General features: G+C 45.8%; 1 protein-coding gene across 1 annotated transcript in view; it reads left to right on the forward strand.

The window, feature by feature from the left end:
• Window positions 1-9,764, forward strand: part of LOC122923835 (nebulin-related-anchoring protein-like) — a 68,030-nt gene extending 58,266 nt beyond the window's left edge. The window contains exons 34-39 of the mRNA XM_044274678.1: window positions 5,131-5,229; window positions 6,233-6,337; window positions 6,627-6,734; window positions 6,943-7,254; window positions 7,432-7,581; window positions 9,300-9,764. Coding sequence (XP_044130613.1) covers window positions 5,131-5,229; window positions 6,233-6,337; window positions 6,627-6,734; window positions 6,943-7,254; window positions 7,432-7,581; window positions 9,300-9,389 — 864 coding nt within the window. The 3' untranslated portion in view covers window positions 9,390-9,764. The remainder of the gene's footprint in view (window positions 1-5,130; window positions 5,230-6,232; window positions 6,338-6,626; window positions 6,735-6,942; window positions 7,255-7,431; window positions 7,582-9,299) is intronic.
• Window positions 9,765-15,478: the final 5,714 nt, after the last annotated feature.

A 15,478-nucleotide genomic window follows, 5' to 3' on the forward strand; every position in this document is an offset into this window, starting at 1 on the left:
AAAGTTAGAGATGATCCAGATATTATAGGCCTACGGGTTGGCTCTGGCTACCATGTTACTGCAGCATTTGCGGATGACCTTTTGGTTATGACCTCCAACCCTTCGGAGTCCTTGCCCAAATTGTTGAATATATTTGAGGACTTTGGATTCGTGTCCAATTTTAAAATAAACTATGGGAAATCCATGGCTCTCAATATTTCCTGCCCCAAAACTATGATGAATAACCTTAAAAAAAGTACCCCGTTTGCCTGGGCCTCCAGAGACATTACGTTCTTGGGGACGCGAGTCTCGGCTAATGTCCAGGACTTAGCCTCTCTCAACTTTGCTCCACTTTTGCAAGATGTGCGTAATCATTTACAAAACCTGAAGCTTCCATTTATATCTTGGGTTGGAAGGAAAAATTACCTTAAGACATTCATCCTTCCCAAATTTCTATATATGCTGCAATCCCTCCCTATTTGGTTGCCGAATTCGTATTTCACAGAGGTCCGCCGAGTGTTCACGCGCTTTCTATGGAATAGCAAATCCCCGCGCATTGCCTACCATGTTCTGACAAGGGATAGAAGGTTTGGGGGTTTTGGGATGCCAGATGTAAAATTATATTATACTGCTGTCCAATTATGTAGATGTGTAACAGCCTTGTCCCGGCCATCTAGCTCACTATGTTCACGACTTGAGTCTGCACTGATCTCCAATCAGGAATGGCTTACCTTATGGGGTGTTCGGCCCTTCTCAGCCAATCACTGCGCCTCCTCTCCGTTTTTGAAGGGGATGCTGTAGAATGGTCCAAGATGGTCCAATCCCACCTGTTCAACTTTCCAAACTCCTGTATGCCACTCAAATTTTTGCAATCCCATATCCACCCTGCCGTGTCAAACCCCTCTGGGATTTGGTCCAAGCTCGCTGACCTCACTTTGCGAGATGTCCTTCTTCCAGATGGTAGTTTGGACTGGAATTTTATACTGAACCGCCCCGAAGTCAAAGCTGCTCCCTTCTTTCACCTGGCAGATTTTAAGAGAGATTCAGTTAAGTGTACTGGATCCTTTGCGGGGAGTGGTTCTTCTTCCTGGCTGGAGAAGAAGGTCCTAGCGATTAAGCCCCCCCTTAGGCAACTTTCTCTGATGTATAAAGAAATGCTCTCCAGCTTGCCTCCGGGGCTCAGTTATATGGCCTCTTGGGAAAAGGAGCTATCTCTGACCTTTACAGAACCAGAGAAAGCCTTTGTTTTAGCTCATTCGCATGGGTTTAACCGTTGTGTTAGAGTCCAGGAGAATTCTTTTAAGTTACTCAGCAGGTGGTATAAGACGCCCGAATTCCTGCATAAATTGAATCCAGAAATTCCTGAAACCTGTTGGAGATGTGGCATAGAAACCGGATCCCTGTCTCACATTTGGTGGCTGTGTCACAAGATTCAGCCGTTTTGGAAACAGGTGGAGTCTCTGATTAACACTATTTGTAAGACCAAGATTGTGCTAGATGCTAAACTTGTTCTGGTATGGTGCCCTAACGATACCCTCACTCCTGCTAAGAATAACCTCCCGACAATGCTACTTACCGCAGCGAAGTTGCTTATCCCCTTTTTGTGGAAAAGTGATTCCTCACCGTCTCTCCACATGTGGTCAGATAAGGTTGACCAGATCTACCGTTTTGAGGAGTTGGCGCACTGGGAAAGTAACTCACGCTCTCGCTTCTTAACACTGTGGTCCCCATGGAAAGTATATAGACACTTTGCTTGATAGAGCAGAAATGTATCACTTCTTGTTTCCCCTCCCTCCTCACCTTCCTGACTTTTCCTTCTTTCCCCCCCCTCACCTTTTTTCTTGTGTCATGTTTTCATGATTTGTTCATTGACAATGATAACTTGTGATGCCCTCACTTGACGTGTATGCTGGATGACTATTCTGTATTCCTGGCCATTGTATGGTCATGTGTGGGCCTCGGCCTTGATTTTCTTTCAATAAAAAGAAATATGGTTAAGAATATAACTACTATAATACTGCTCCTATGTACAAGAATATAACTACTATAATACTGCTCCTATGTACAAGAATATAACTACTATAATACTACTCCTATGTACAAGAATATAACTACTATAATACTACTCCTATGTACAAGAATATAACTACTATAATACTGCTCCTATGTACAAGAATATAACTACTATAATACTGCTCCTATGTACAAGAATATAACTACTATAATACTGCCTCCTATGTACAAGAATATAACTACTATAATACTGCTCCTATGTACAAGAATATATCTACTATAATACTGCTCCTATGTACAAGAATATAACTACTATAATACTACTCCTATGTACAGGAATATAACTACTATAATACTGCCTCCTATGTACAAGAATATAACTACTATATTACTGCTCCTATGTACAAGAATATAACTACTATAATACTGCTCCTATGTACAAGAATATAACTACTATAATACTGCTCCTATGTACAAGAATATAACTACTATAATACTGCCTCCTATGTACAAGAATATAACTACTATAATACTGCTCCTATGTACAAGAATATATCTACTATAATACTGCTCCTATGTACAAGAATATAACTACTATAATACTACTCCTATGTACAGGAATATAACTACTATAATACTGCCTCCTATGTACAAGAATATAACTACTATATTACTGCTCCTATGTACAAGAATATAACTACTATAATACTGCTCCTATGTACAAGAATATAACTACTATAATACTGCTCCTATGTACCAGAATATAACTACTATAATACTGCCTCCTATGTACAAGAATATAACTACTATAATACTGTCTCCTATGTACAAGAATATAACTGCTATAATACTGCTCCTATGTACATGAATATAACTACTATAATACTACTCCTATGTACAGGAATATAACTACTATAATACTGCCTCCTATGTACAAGAATATAACTACTATATTACTGCTCCTATGTACAAGAATATAACTACTATAATACTACTCCTATGTACAGGAATATAACTACTATAATACTGCCTCCTATGTACAAGAATATAACTACTATATTACTGCTCCTATGTACAAGAATATAACTACTATAATACTGCTCCTATGTACAAGAATATAACTACTATAATACTGCTCCTATGTACAAGAATATAACTACTATAATACTGCCTCCTATGTACAAGAATATAACTACTATAATACTGCTCCTATGTACAAGAATATATCTACTATAATACTGCTCCTATGTACAAGAATATAACTACTATAATACTACTCCTATGTACAGGAATATAACTACTATAATACTGCCTCCTATGTACAAGAATATAACTACTATATTACTGCTCCTATGTACAAGAATATAACTACTATAATACTGCTCCTATGTACAAGAATATAACTACTATAATACTGCTCCTATGTACCAGAATATAACTACTATAATACTGCCTCCTATGTACAAGAATATAACTACTATAATACTGTCTCCTATGTACAAGAATATAACTGCTATAATACTGCTCCTATGTACATGAATATAACTACTATAATACTACTCCTATGTACAGGAATATAACTACTATAATACTGCCTCCTATGTACAAGAATATAACTACTATATTACTGCTCCTATGTACAAGAATATAACTACTATAATACTGCTCCTATGTACAAGAATATAACTACTATAATACTGCTCCTATGTACCAGAATATAACTACTATAATACTGCCTCCTATGTACAAGAATATAACTACTATACTACTGTCTCCTATGTACAAGAATATAACTGCTATAATACTGCTCCTATGTACAAGAATATAACTACTATAATACTGCTCCTATGTACCAGAATATAACTACTATAATACTGCCTCCTATGTACAAGAATATAACTACTATAATACTGTCTCCTATGTACAAGAATATAACTGCTATAATACTGCTCCTATGTACAGGAATATAACTACTATAATACTGCCTCCTATTTACAAGAATATAACTACTATAATACTGCTCCTATGTACAAGAATATAACTACTATAATACTACTCCTATGTACAAGAATATAACTACTATAATACTACTCCTATGTACAAGAATATAACTACTATAATACTGCCTCCTATGTACAAGAATATAACTACTATAATACTGCCTCCTATGTACAAGAATATAACTACTATAATACTGCCTCCTATGTACAAGAATATAACTACTATAATACTGCCTCCTATGTACAAGAATATAACTACTATAATACTGCCTCCTATGTACAAGAATATAACTACTATAATACTGCTCCTATGTACAAGAATATAACTACTATAATACTGCTCCTATGTACAGGAATATAACTACTATAATACTGATTCTATATACAAGAATATAACTACTATAATACTGCTCCTATGTACAAGAATATAACTACTATAATACTACTCCTATGTACAAGAATATAACTCCTATAATACTGCCTCCTATGTACAAGAATATAACTACTATAATACTGATCCTATGTACAAGAATATAACTACTATAATACTGCTCCTATGTACAAGAATATAACTACTATAATACTGCTCCTATGTACAAGAATATAACTACTATAATACTGCTCCTATGTACAAGAATATAACTACTATAATACTGCTCCTATGTACAAGAATATAACTACTATAATACTGCTCCTATGTACAAGAATATAACTACTATAATACTGCCTCCTATGTACAAGAATATAACTACTATAATACTGCTCCTATGTACAAGAATATAACTACTATAATACTGCTCCTATGTACAGGAATATACTACTATAATACTGATTCTATATACAAGAATATAACTACTATAATACTGCTCCTATGTACAAGAATATAACTACTATAATACTACTCCTATGTACAAGAATATAACTCCTATAATACTGCCTCCTATGTACAAGAATATAACTACTATAATACTGATCCTATGTACAAGAATATAACTACTATAATACTGCTCCTATGTACAAGAATATAACTACTATAATACTGCTCCTATGTACAAGAATATAACTACTATAATACTGCCTCATATGAACTGGAATATAAGATGTTGAATTCCCCGCGCTTTGAATTTTCTCTCCTCAGACCAAATATCGTCAAAGTCCCGGATCAATGTCTTTTACAGCCGTTACAGACTCTCCCAGCCTGCTCCATGCCAAGAACAGCTATCAGCAGTGCAGTGAGGTCAGTACAACTCTCCAGGAAATTATACCGTATGTACTAATGTAATGTAAAGAGATAACTGTACAGTGCCTTGTGTAGAATGAAAATTTGCAGTGAACGTTCTGCACTTACACTAGACAAGGAGTATTATGCTGGGAGATTTCAGCTTTGGAGCTGCAAAATAGTGAGTACAGCTCTGGAGTATAATACAGGATGTAACTCAGGATCAGTACAGGATAAGTAATGTATGTACACAGTGACTGCACCAGCAGAATAGTGAGTGCTGCTCTGGAGTATAATACAGGATGTAACTCAGGATCAGTACAGGATACGTAATGTATGTACACAGTGACTGCACCAGCAGAATAGTGAGTGCAGCTCTGGAGTATAATACAGGATGTAACTCAGGATCAGTACAGGATAAGTAATGTATGTACACAGTGACTGCGCCAGCAGAATAGTGAGTGCTGCTCTGGAGTATAATACAGGATGTAACTCAGGACCAGTACAGGATAAGTAATGTATGTACACAGTGACTGCACCAGCAGAATAGTGAGTGCAGCTCTGGAGTATAATACAGGATGTAACTCAGGATCAGTACAGGATAAGTAATGTATGTACACAGTGACTGCACCAGCAGAATAGTGAGTGCAGCTCTGGAGTATAATACAGGATGTAACTCAGGATCAGTACAGGATAAGTAATGTATGTACACAGTGACTGCACCAGCAGAATAGTGAGTGCAGCTCTGGAGTATAATACAGGATGTAACTCAGGATCAGTACAGGATAAGTAATGTATGTACACAGCGACTGCACCAGCAGAATAGTGAGTGCAGCTCTGGAGTATAATACAGGATGTAACTCAGGATCAGTACAGGATAAGTAATGTATGTACACAGTGACTGCACCAGCAGAATAGTGAGTGCAGCTCTGGAGTATAACATACTGTAATACTGTTGCTCAGGGTGATAAGCCTGCGCTTAGTTGTTGTGGTTTGACCTCTTCCATCTTTATTCTTGCAGAGACTGTATAAATCGGGGGATCAGGAGTCGATGCACAGATTTACGTTGCCTCCGGATCATCCGGACTTTGTTCGCGCTCGAATTAATGCGGCTCAGATAAGTGACGTACGTTTCTTTTCTTGTCTGGATCGATGTATCCAGGGAAGGATGATTTGCTGACATTTGTATCATTTACAATCTTATCCATCTTATATCCGCTTCAGCTCGGCTGCACTGTGTCTCTGTACTGAGAGGTAGTGTGCAGTCCAGGGCCTGTCTCTTGGTTTCTGCTTTGTTCCTGCTCTATACTTTACAGTGCAGCTTCGCTCAGTTTATCATATTTTTGGAAGAAATATTGTGACATACATGGACAAGAAGATTTGAATGGTTATTTATTCATCTTTTCTTTTGACAGAAAGCCTACAGGACTCTATGGGAGCAGTCTCGTGCGGCGGGCTACGACCTGCGCCTGGACGCCATTCCCTTCCAGACCGCCAAGGCTTCCAGAGAGATCGCCAGTGATGTAAGATGTGGGGCTGCATGATTAAGGAATGTTTTTTCCTAAAATTCCAAAGTCATCCAGAGCGCAATGCAAAAAAACGTTTGGAGGCTTTAACCAGTTATAAGCCCCACCACTAGGAGGCAGCACCTGCGCCGGGGTCCTCACCCCTGAATACCATGTGTAATGCAGTTATGGCTCCATGGTACAAATCTCATTATTCTTCCTGCAGTTCCGCTACAGAGAAGCCTTCGTGAGGGACAGGGGGCATCAGATCGGCTTCCGCAGCGTCAGCGATGACCCCAAAACACAGCATGTTATGAAGGTGGGCAAACTCCTGAGCGACCGGGAGTACAAGAAACTGTCAGAAGAGAGCAGGTGCCGGGTCCGGACTCATATGGATCAACCAGGATTCATCCAGGCCAAGAAGAGCCAGGAGCAGGCCAGCGACATCAAGTACCGCCAGCACCTGCACCAGTACACGTGTGACCCCGAGCAGCTCGCCCTGAAACACGCCAAACAGGCGCACGGACTGCAGAGCGATGTGAGTGGGAGAAAGGGAGGTGGGGGGGGTCATCCAGATCCGTACAGGTCCGAGCCCCCCTCTATCCGCCAGCGCTGAGAGACGCCACAAGGAGCAGCCCCCCGGCCGGAGTACGGACGAGCTGGGTCACGACCTCACAGGATTATTACAGAATTCATTCTTATCTTCTCTTTCCAGGTTAAATACAAATCTGATCTCAACTGGATGAAAGGTGTGGGGTGGACGCCCCCCGGGTATTACAAGGTAGAGCTCGCCCGCCGGGCTGCGGAACAGAGAAATGCAGAGCATGAAGCGCCGCGCCGCCCGGAGGTTGGAGACTACGCAGCGGTAAGTGACCCTCAGACAGAATGCACCCCAACTTCTGCAGTCAGAGGTCTCTTTTTACCCTAAGGACAATGACACTGACACTCGGGGTACAGGATAATGACGCTGACACTCTGGGTACAGGATAATGACACTGACACTCGGGGTACAGGATAATGACGCTGACACTCTGGGTACAGGATAATGACACTGACACTCGGGGTACAGGATAATGACGCTGACACTCTGGGTACAGGATAATGACACTGACACTCGGGGTACAGGATAATGACACTGACACTCGGGGTACAGGATAATGACACTGACACTCGGGGTACAGGATAATGACACTGACACTCGGGGTACAGGATAATGACACTGACACTCGGGGTACAGGATAATGACGCTGACACTCAGGGTACAGGATAATGACGCTGACACTCGGGGTACAGGATAATGACGCTGACACTCAGGGTACAGGATAATGACGCTGACACTCAGGGTACAGGATAATGACGCTGACACTCGGGGTACAGGATAATGACACTGACACTCGGGGTACAGGATGATGACGCTGACACTCAGGGTACAGGATAATGACGCTGACACTCGGGGTACAGGGTAATGACACTGACACTCGGGGTACAGGATAATGACGCTGACACTCGGGGTACAGGATAATGACAATGACACTTGGGGTACAGGATAATGACGCTGACACTCGGGGTACAGGATAATGACACTGACACTCGGGGTACAGGATAATGACACTGACACTCGGGGTACAGGATAATGACACTGACACTCGGGGTACAGGATAATGACGCTGACACTTGGGGTACAGGATAATGACGCTGACACTCGGGGTACAGGATAATGACAATGACACTCGGGGTACAGGATAATGACGCTGACACTCGGGGTACAGGATAATGACGCTGACACTCGGGGTACAGGATAATGACGCTGACACTCGGGGTACAGGATAATGACGCTGACACTCGGGGTACAGGATAATGACACTGACACTCGGGGTACAGGATAATGACACTGACACTTGGGGTACAGGATAATGACACTGACACTTGGGGTACAGGATAATGACACTGACACTCGGGGTACAGGATAATGACACTGACACTCGGGTACAGGATAATGACACTGACACTCGGGGTACAGGATAATGACACTGACACTCGGGGTACAGGATAATGACACTGACACTCGGGGTACAGGATAATGACAATGACACTTGGGGTACAGGATAATGACGCTGACACTCGGGGTACAGGATAATGACACTGACACTCGGGTACAGGATAATGACACTGACACTCGGGGTACAGGATAATGACACTGACACTCGGGGTACAGGATAATGACGCTGACACTTGGGGTACAGGATAATGACGCTGACACTCGGGGTACAGGATAATGACAATGACACTCGGGGTACAGGATAATGACACTGACACTTGGGGTACAGGATAATGACGCTGACACTCGGGGTACAGGATAATGACACTGACACTTGGGGTACAGGATAATGACGCTGACACTCGGGGTACAGGATAATGACGCTGACACTCGGGGTACAGGATAATGACACTGACACTTGGGGTACAGGATAATGACACTAACACTTGGGGTACAGGATAATGACGCTGACACTCGGGGTACAGGATAATGACCCTCATTAGTTTGCTTATCCCCAGTATAACTTTTCTTGTAATGCTTTTTAGGGTGCCGAAGAATCTTTGGGGGACGTAAACCGAGACGCTTCTGAGATCCTTCAGGTGAAACGGAGAAAGATTCTTCCTATGAAGAAATGAGGGGCGCTGATCCTGGGGTGTTGGGGTGAAGATTTTGTGGACGCACTGGGCGGCTCCTGCTATGAAGATGTTGCTAGTGTTATTATGGTGTATTCTCCCCGGGGATCTTCTGGCGCTGTTCCACGCCTCACCTCCAGAGGGCAGTGTACTATAGTGATGAATGGGGAGGACTCAGCAGCACTATCAGTGTTACTCCGCAGTGCCTTAAAGTGCTTGCAATGAAGCTGCGATGTTCACTGGACACAGTGGAGGCTGCTGTAATTGCCTTGTAGATTTCTAGACTGGCAGGATCAGTTTCCGTATAATCCAGAAACATGAAGATGAATATTTGTAGACCTGAGATGTGTTTGTAAGAAATAAACAAGATTAATGCAGCAACTGTGTCAGTCTCTAGGACCCTGCGCTATACATCAGGACTGTGTCAGTCTCTAGGACCCTGCGCTGTACATCAGGACTGTGTCAGTCTCTAGGACCCTGCGCTATACATCAGGACTGTGTCAGTCTCTAGGACCCTGCGCTATACATCAGGACTGTGTCAGTCTCTAGGACCCTGCACTGTACATCAGGACTGTGTCAGTCTCTAGGACCCTGCGCTATACAGCAGGACTGTGTCAGTCTCTAGGACCCTGCGCTATACATCAGGACTGTGTCAGTCTCTAGGACCCTGCGCTATACATCAGGACTGTGTCAGTCTCTAGGACCCTACGCTATACATCAGGACTGTCTGTCTCTAGGACCCTGCTCTATACATCAGGACTGTGTCAGTCTCTAGGACCCTGCGCTATACATCAGGACTGTCTGTCTCTAGGACCCTGTGCTATACATCAGGACTGTGTCAGTCTCTAGGACCCTGCGCCATACATCAGGACTGTGTCAGTCTCTAGGACCCTGTGCTATACATCAGGACTGTGTCAGTCTCTAGGACCCTGCGCTATACATCAGGACTGCGTCAGTCTCTTGGACCCTGCGCCATACATCAGGGCTGTGTCAGTCTCTAGGACCCTGCGCCATACATCAGGGCTGTGTCAGTCTCTAGGACCCTGCGCTATACTTCAGGACTGTGTCAGTCTCTAGGACCCTGCGCTATACATCAGGACTGTGTCAGTCTCTAGGACCCTGTGCTATACATCAGGACTGTGTCAGTCTCTAGGATCCTGCGCTATACATCAGGACTGTGTCAGTCTCTAGGACCCTGCACTATACATCAGGACTGTGTCAGTCTCTAGGACCCCGTGCTATACATCAGGACTGTGTCAGTCTCTAGGACCCCGCGCTGTACATCAGGACTGTGTCAGTCTCTAGGACCCTGCGCTGTACATCAGGACTGTGTCAGTCTCTAGGACCCTGCGCTGTACATCAGGACTGTGTCAGTCTCTAGGACCCTGCGCTGTACATCAGGACTGTGTCAGTCTCTAGGAGCCTGCACTATACATCAGGACTGTGTCAGTCTCTAGGACCCTGCATTATACAGCAGGACTGTGTCAGTCTCTAGGACCCTGCGCTATACATCAGGACTGTGTCAGTCTCTAGGACCCTGCGCTATACATCAGGACTGTGTCAGTCTCTAGGAGCCTGCGCTATACATCAGGACTGTGTCAGTCTCTAGGACCCTGCGCTATACATCAGGGCTTTGTCAGTCTCTAGAAGCCTGCGCTATACATCAGGACTGTGTCAGTCTCTAGGAGCCTGCGCTATACATCAGGACTGTGTCAGTCTCTAGGACCCTGCGCTATACATCAGGACTGTGTCAGTCTCTAGGACCCTGCACTATACATCAGGACTGTGTCAGTCTCTAGGACCCTGCGCTGTACATCAGGACTGTGTCAGTCTCTAGGACCCTGCGCTGTACATCAGGACTGTGTCAGTCTCTAGGACCCTGCATTATACAGCAGGACTGTGTCAGTCTCTAGGAGCCTGCGCTATACATCAGGACTGTGTCAGTCTCTAGGACCCTGCGCTATACATCAGGGCTTGTCAGTCTCTAGAAGCCTGCGCTATACATCAGGACTGTGTCAGTCTCTAGGAGCCTGCGATATACATCAGGACTGTGTCAGTCTCTAGGACCCTGCGCTATACATCAGGACTGTGTCAGTCTCTAGGACCCCGTGCTATACATCAGGACTGTGTCAGTCTCTAGGACCCTGCGCCATACATCAGGGCTGTGTCAGTCTCTAGGACCCTGCGCTATACATCAGGGCTGTGTCAGTCTCTAGGACCCTGCGCTATACATCAGGACTGTGTCAGTCTCTAGGAGCCTGCGCTATACATCAGGACTGTGTCAGTCTCTAGGACCCTGCGCTATACATCAGGACTGTGTCAGTCTCTAGGACCCCGTGCTATACATCAGGACTGTGTCAGTCTCTAGGACCCTGCGCCATACATCAGGACTGTGTCAGTCTCTAGGACCCTGCGCTGTACATCAGGACTGTGTCAGTCTCTAGGACCCTGCGCTGTACATCAGGACTGTGTCAGTCTCTAGGACCCTGCATTATACAGCAGGACTGTGTCAGTCTCTAGGAGCCTGCACTATACATCAGGACTGTGTCAGTCTCTAGGACCCTGCACTATACATCAGGACTGTGTCAGTCTCTAGGACCCCGTGCTATACATCAGGACTGTGTCAGTCTCTAGGACCCTGCGCTGTACATCAGGACTGTGTCAGTCTCTAGGACCCTGCGCTGTACATCAGGACTGTGTCAGTCTCTAGGACCCTGCGCTATACATCAGGACTGTGTCAGTCTCTAGGACCCTGCGCTATACATCAGGGCTGTGTCAGTCTCTAGGACCCTGCACTATACATCAGGACTGTGTCAGTCTCTAGGACCCTGCGCTGTACATCAGGACTGTGTCAGTCTCTAGGACCCTGCGCTATACATCAGGGCTGTGTCAGTCTCTTGGACCCTGCACTATACATCAGGACTGTGTCAGTCTCTAGGACCCTGCGCTGTACATCAGGACTGTGTCAGTCTCTAGGACCCTGCGCTGTACATCAGGACTGTGTCAGTCTCTAGGACCCTGCGCTGTACATCAGGACTGTGTCAGTCTCTAGGACCCTGCGCTGTACATCAGGACTGTGTCAGTCTCTAGGACCCTGCGCTGTACATCAGGACTGTGTCAGTCTCTAGGAGCCTGCACTATACATCAGGACTGTGTCAGTCTCTAGGACCCTGCATTATACAGCAGGACTGTGTCAGTCTCTAGGAGCCTGCGCTATACATCAGGACTGTGTCAGTCTCTAGGACCCTGCGCTATACATCAGGACTGTGTCAGTCTCTAGGACCCTGCGCTATACATCAGGACTGTGTTAGTCTCTAGGACCCTGCGCTGAACATCAGGACTGTGTCAGTCTCTAGGACCCCGTGCTATACATCAGGACTGTGTCAGTCTCTAGGACCCTGCGCTGTACATCAGGACTGTGTCAGTCTCTAGGACCCTGCGCTGTACATCAGGACTGTGTCAGTCTCTAGGACCCTGCGCTATACATCAGGACTGTGTCAGTCTCTAGGACCCTGCGCTATACATCAGGACTGTGTCAGTCTCTAGGACCCTACGCTATACATCAGGACTGTCTGTCTCTAGGACCCTGCTCTATACATCAGGACTGTGTCAGTCTCTAGGACCCTGCGCTATACATCAGGACTGTCTGTCTCTAGGACCCTGCTCTATACATCAGGACTGTGTCAGTCTCTAGGACCCTGCGCTATACATCAGGACTGTCAGTCTCTAGGACCCTGCGCTATACATCAGGACTGTGTCAGTCTCTAGGACCCTGCGCTATACATCAGGACTGTCAGTCTCTAGGACCCTGCGCTATACATCAGGACTGTCAGTCTCTAGGACCCTGCGCTATACATCAGGACTGTGTCAGTCTCTAGGACCCTGCGCTATACATCAGGACTGTGTCAGTCTCTAGGACCCTGCGCTATACATCAGGGCTGTGTCAGTCTCTAGGACCCTGCGCCATACATCAGAGCTGTGTCAGTCTCTAGGACCCTGCGCCATACATCAGGACTGTGTCAGTCTCTAGGACCCTGCGCTATACATCAGGACTGTGTCAGTCTCTAGGACCCTGCGCCATACATCAGGACTGTGTCAGTCTCTAGGACCCTGCGCCATACATCAGGACTGTGTCAGTCTCTAGGACCCTGCGCTATACATCAGGACTGTGTCAGTCTCTAGGACCCTGCGCTATACATCAGGACTGTCTGTCTCTAGGACCCTGCTCTATACATCAGGACTGTGTCAGTCTCTAGGACCCTGCGCTATACATCAGGACTGTGTCAGTCTCTAGGACCCTGCACTATACATCAGGACTATGTCAGTCTCTAGGACCCTGCGCTATACATCAGGACTGTGTCAGTCTCTAGGAGCCTGCGCTATACATCAGGACTGTGTCAGTCTCTAGGACCCTGCGCTATACATCAGGACTGTGTCAGTCTCTAGGACCCTGCGCCATACATCAGGACTGTGTCAGTCTCTAGGACCCTGCGCCATACATCAGGACTGTGTCAGTCTCTAGGACCCTGCGCTATACATCAGGACTGTGTCAGTCTCTAGGACCCTACGCTATACATCAGGACTGTCTGTCTCTAGGACCCTGCGCTATACATCAGGACTGTGTCAGTCTCTAGGACCCTGCGCCATACATCAGGACTGTGTCAGTCTCTAGGACCCTGCGCCATACATCAGGACTGTGTCAGTCTCTAGGACCCTGCGCTATACATCAGGACTGTGTCAGTCTCTAGGACCCTGCGCTATACATCAGGACTGTCTGTCTCTAGGACCCTGCTCTATACATCAGGACTGTGTCAGTCTCTAGGACCCTGCGCTATACATCAGGACTGTCTGTCTCTAGGACCCTGCGCTATACCTGAGGTTGGACAGTGACCTCTTGGCCACACAGTGACATATTTAAAGAGTAAACCCTAAAGGTCATAGGTCATGGATGTTCATATACTGGAGGAACTTTGCTTTACTTTGGAGTCCAGAGTTTAGGCCTCGGCTACACAGCAACTTTTTGTAGCGCATCTGAATGATTTTAACTATTGAATGACAGCTGTATTTACTAGTTAAAATCAATGAGTCAATCTACAAAAAGTTGCATCGATCACACAAACGGGGGCCTCGTACCCCTGCAGCTCCCCTGAAGAGAATGGAGCCGCCGGTCAGGCTTGTGGGCAGCCGGTCAGGCATGTGGGCAGCCGGTCAGGCATGTGGGCAGCCGGTCAGGCTTGTGGGCAGCCGGTCAGGCATGTGGGCAGCCGGTCAGGCATGTGGGCAGCCGGTCAGGCATGTGGGCAGCCGGTCAGGCATGTGGGCAGCCGGTCAGGCATGTGGGCAGCCGGTCAGGCTTGTGGGCAGCCGGTCAGGCATGTGGGCAGCCGGTCAGGCTTGTGGGCAGCCGGTCAGGCATGTGGGCAGCCGGTCAGGCATGTGGGCAGCCGGTCAGGCTTGTGGGCAGCCGGTCAGGCTTGTGGGCAGCCGGTCAGGCATGTGGGCAGCCGGTCAGGCATGTGGGCAGCCGGTCAGGCATGTGGGCAGCCGCTCCATCCATTTCTAGGGGGGTTCCGGACATAGTGGAGCGTTGTACTCAGCTTCTCAGATTTCCCATAGAAGTGAATGGAGCGGCTGCCCGCATGTGCGACCGACCAACTAACTCCACCAGTGAGAAACAGAAGATGATTAAGAAGTGCTGCACATAGACAAGGGGGTGGAGCCTCAATAAGTGGGGGCGGAGTCCTTAATAAGTGGGGGCGGAGTCATTAATAAGTGGGGGCGGAGTCCTTAATAAGAAGGGGCGGAGTCCTCTGCTATACAACAGGCCGCACAGACTTCTTATAGATCCTTCCCACCCAGACAGGAGAAGATGGTGTTAGAAACCCTGGAGCCTTAGGACAAGGATGTGCAATAGAAATGGGGGAACCTTTGTAGGGATTTAGCTAAAATAATCAATTATAGCATAATGCCCAAAAAATATATAAAATGCTCGATCTGTACAGATTTTTACTTTTAGAATTACAAATTAAAATCCCATTTTTTCTTTGTCTCCGGGTTCTGATCCGGCATATCCTGACCTGAGATTCACAGAA

Source organism: Bufo gargarizans, unplaced genomic scaffold (genome assembly GCF_014858855.1).
Source record: "Bufo gargarizans isolate SCDJY-AF-19 unplaced genomic scaffold, ASM1485885v1 original_scaffold_1968_pilon, whole genome shotgun sequence".
NCBI classification, from domain to species: domain Eukaryota; kingdom Metazoa; phylum Chordata; class Amphibia; order Anura; family Bufonidae; genus Bufo; species Bufo gargarizans.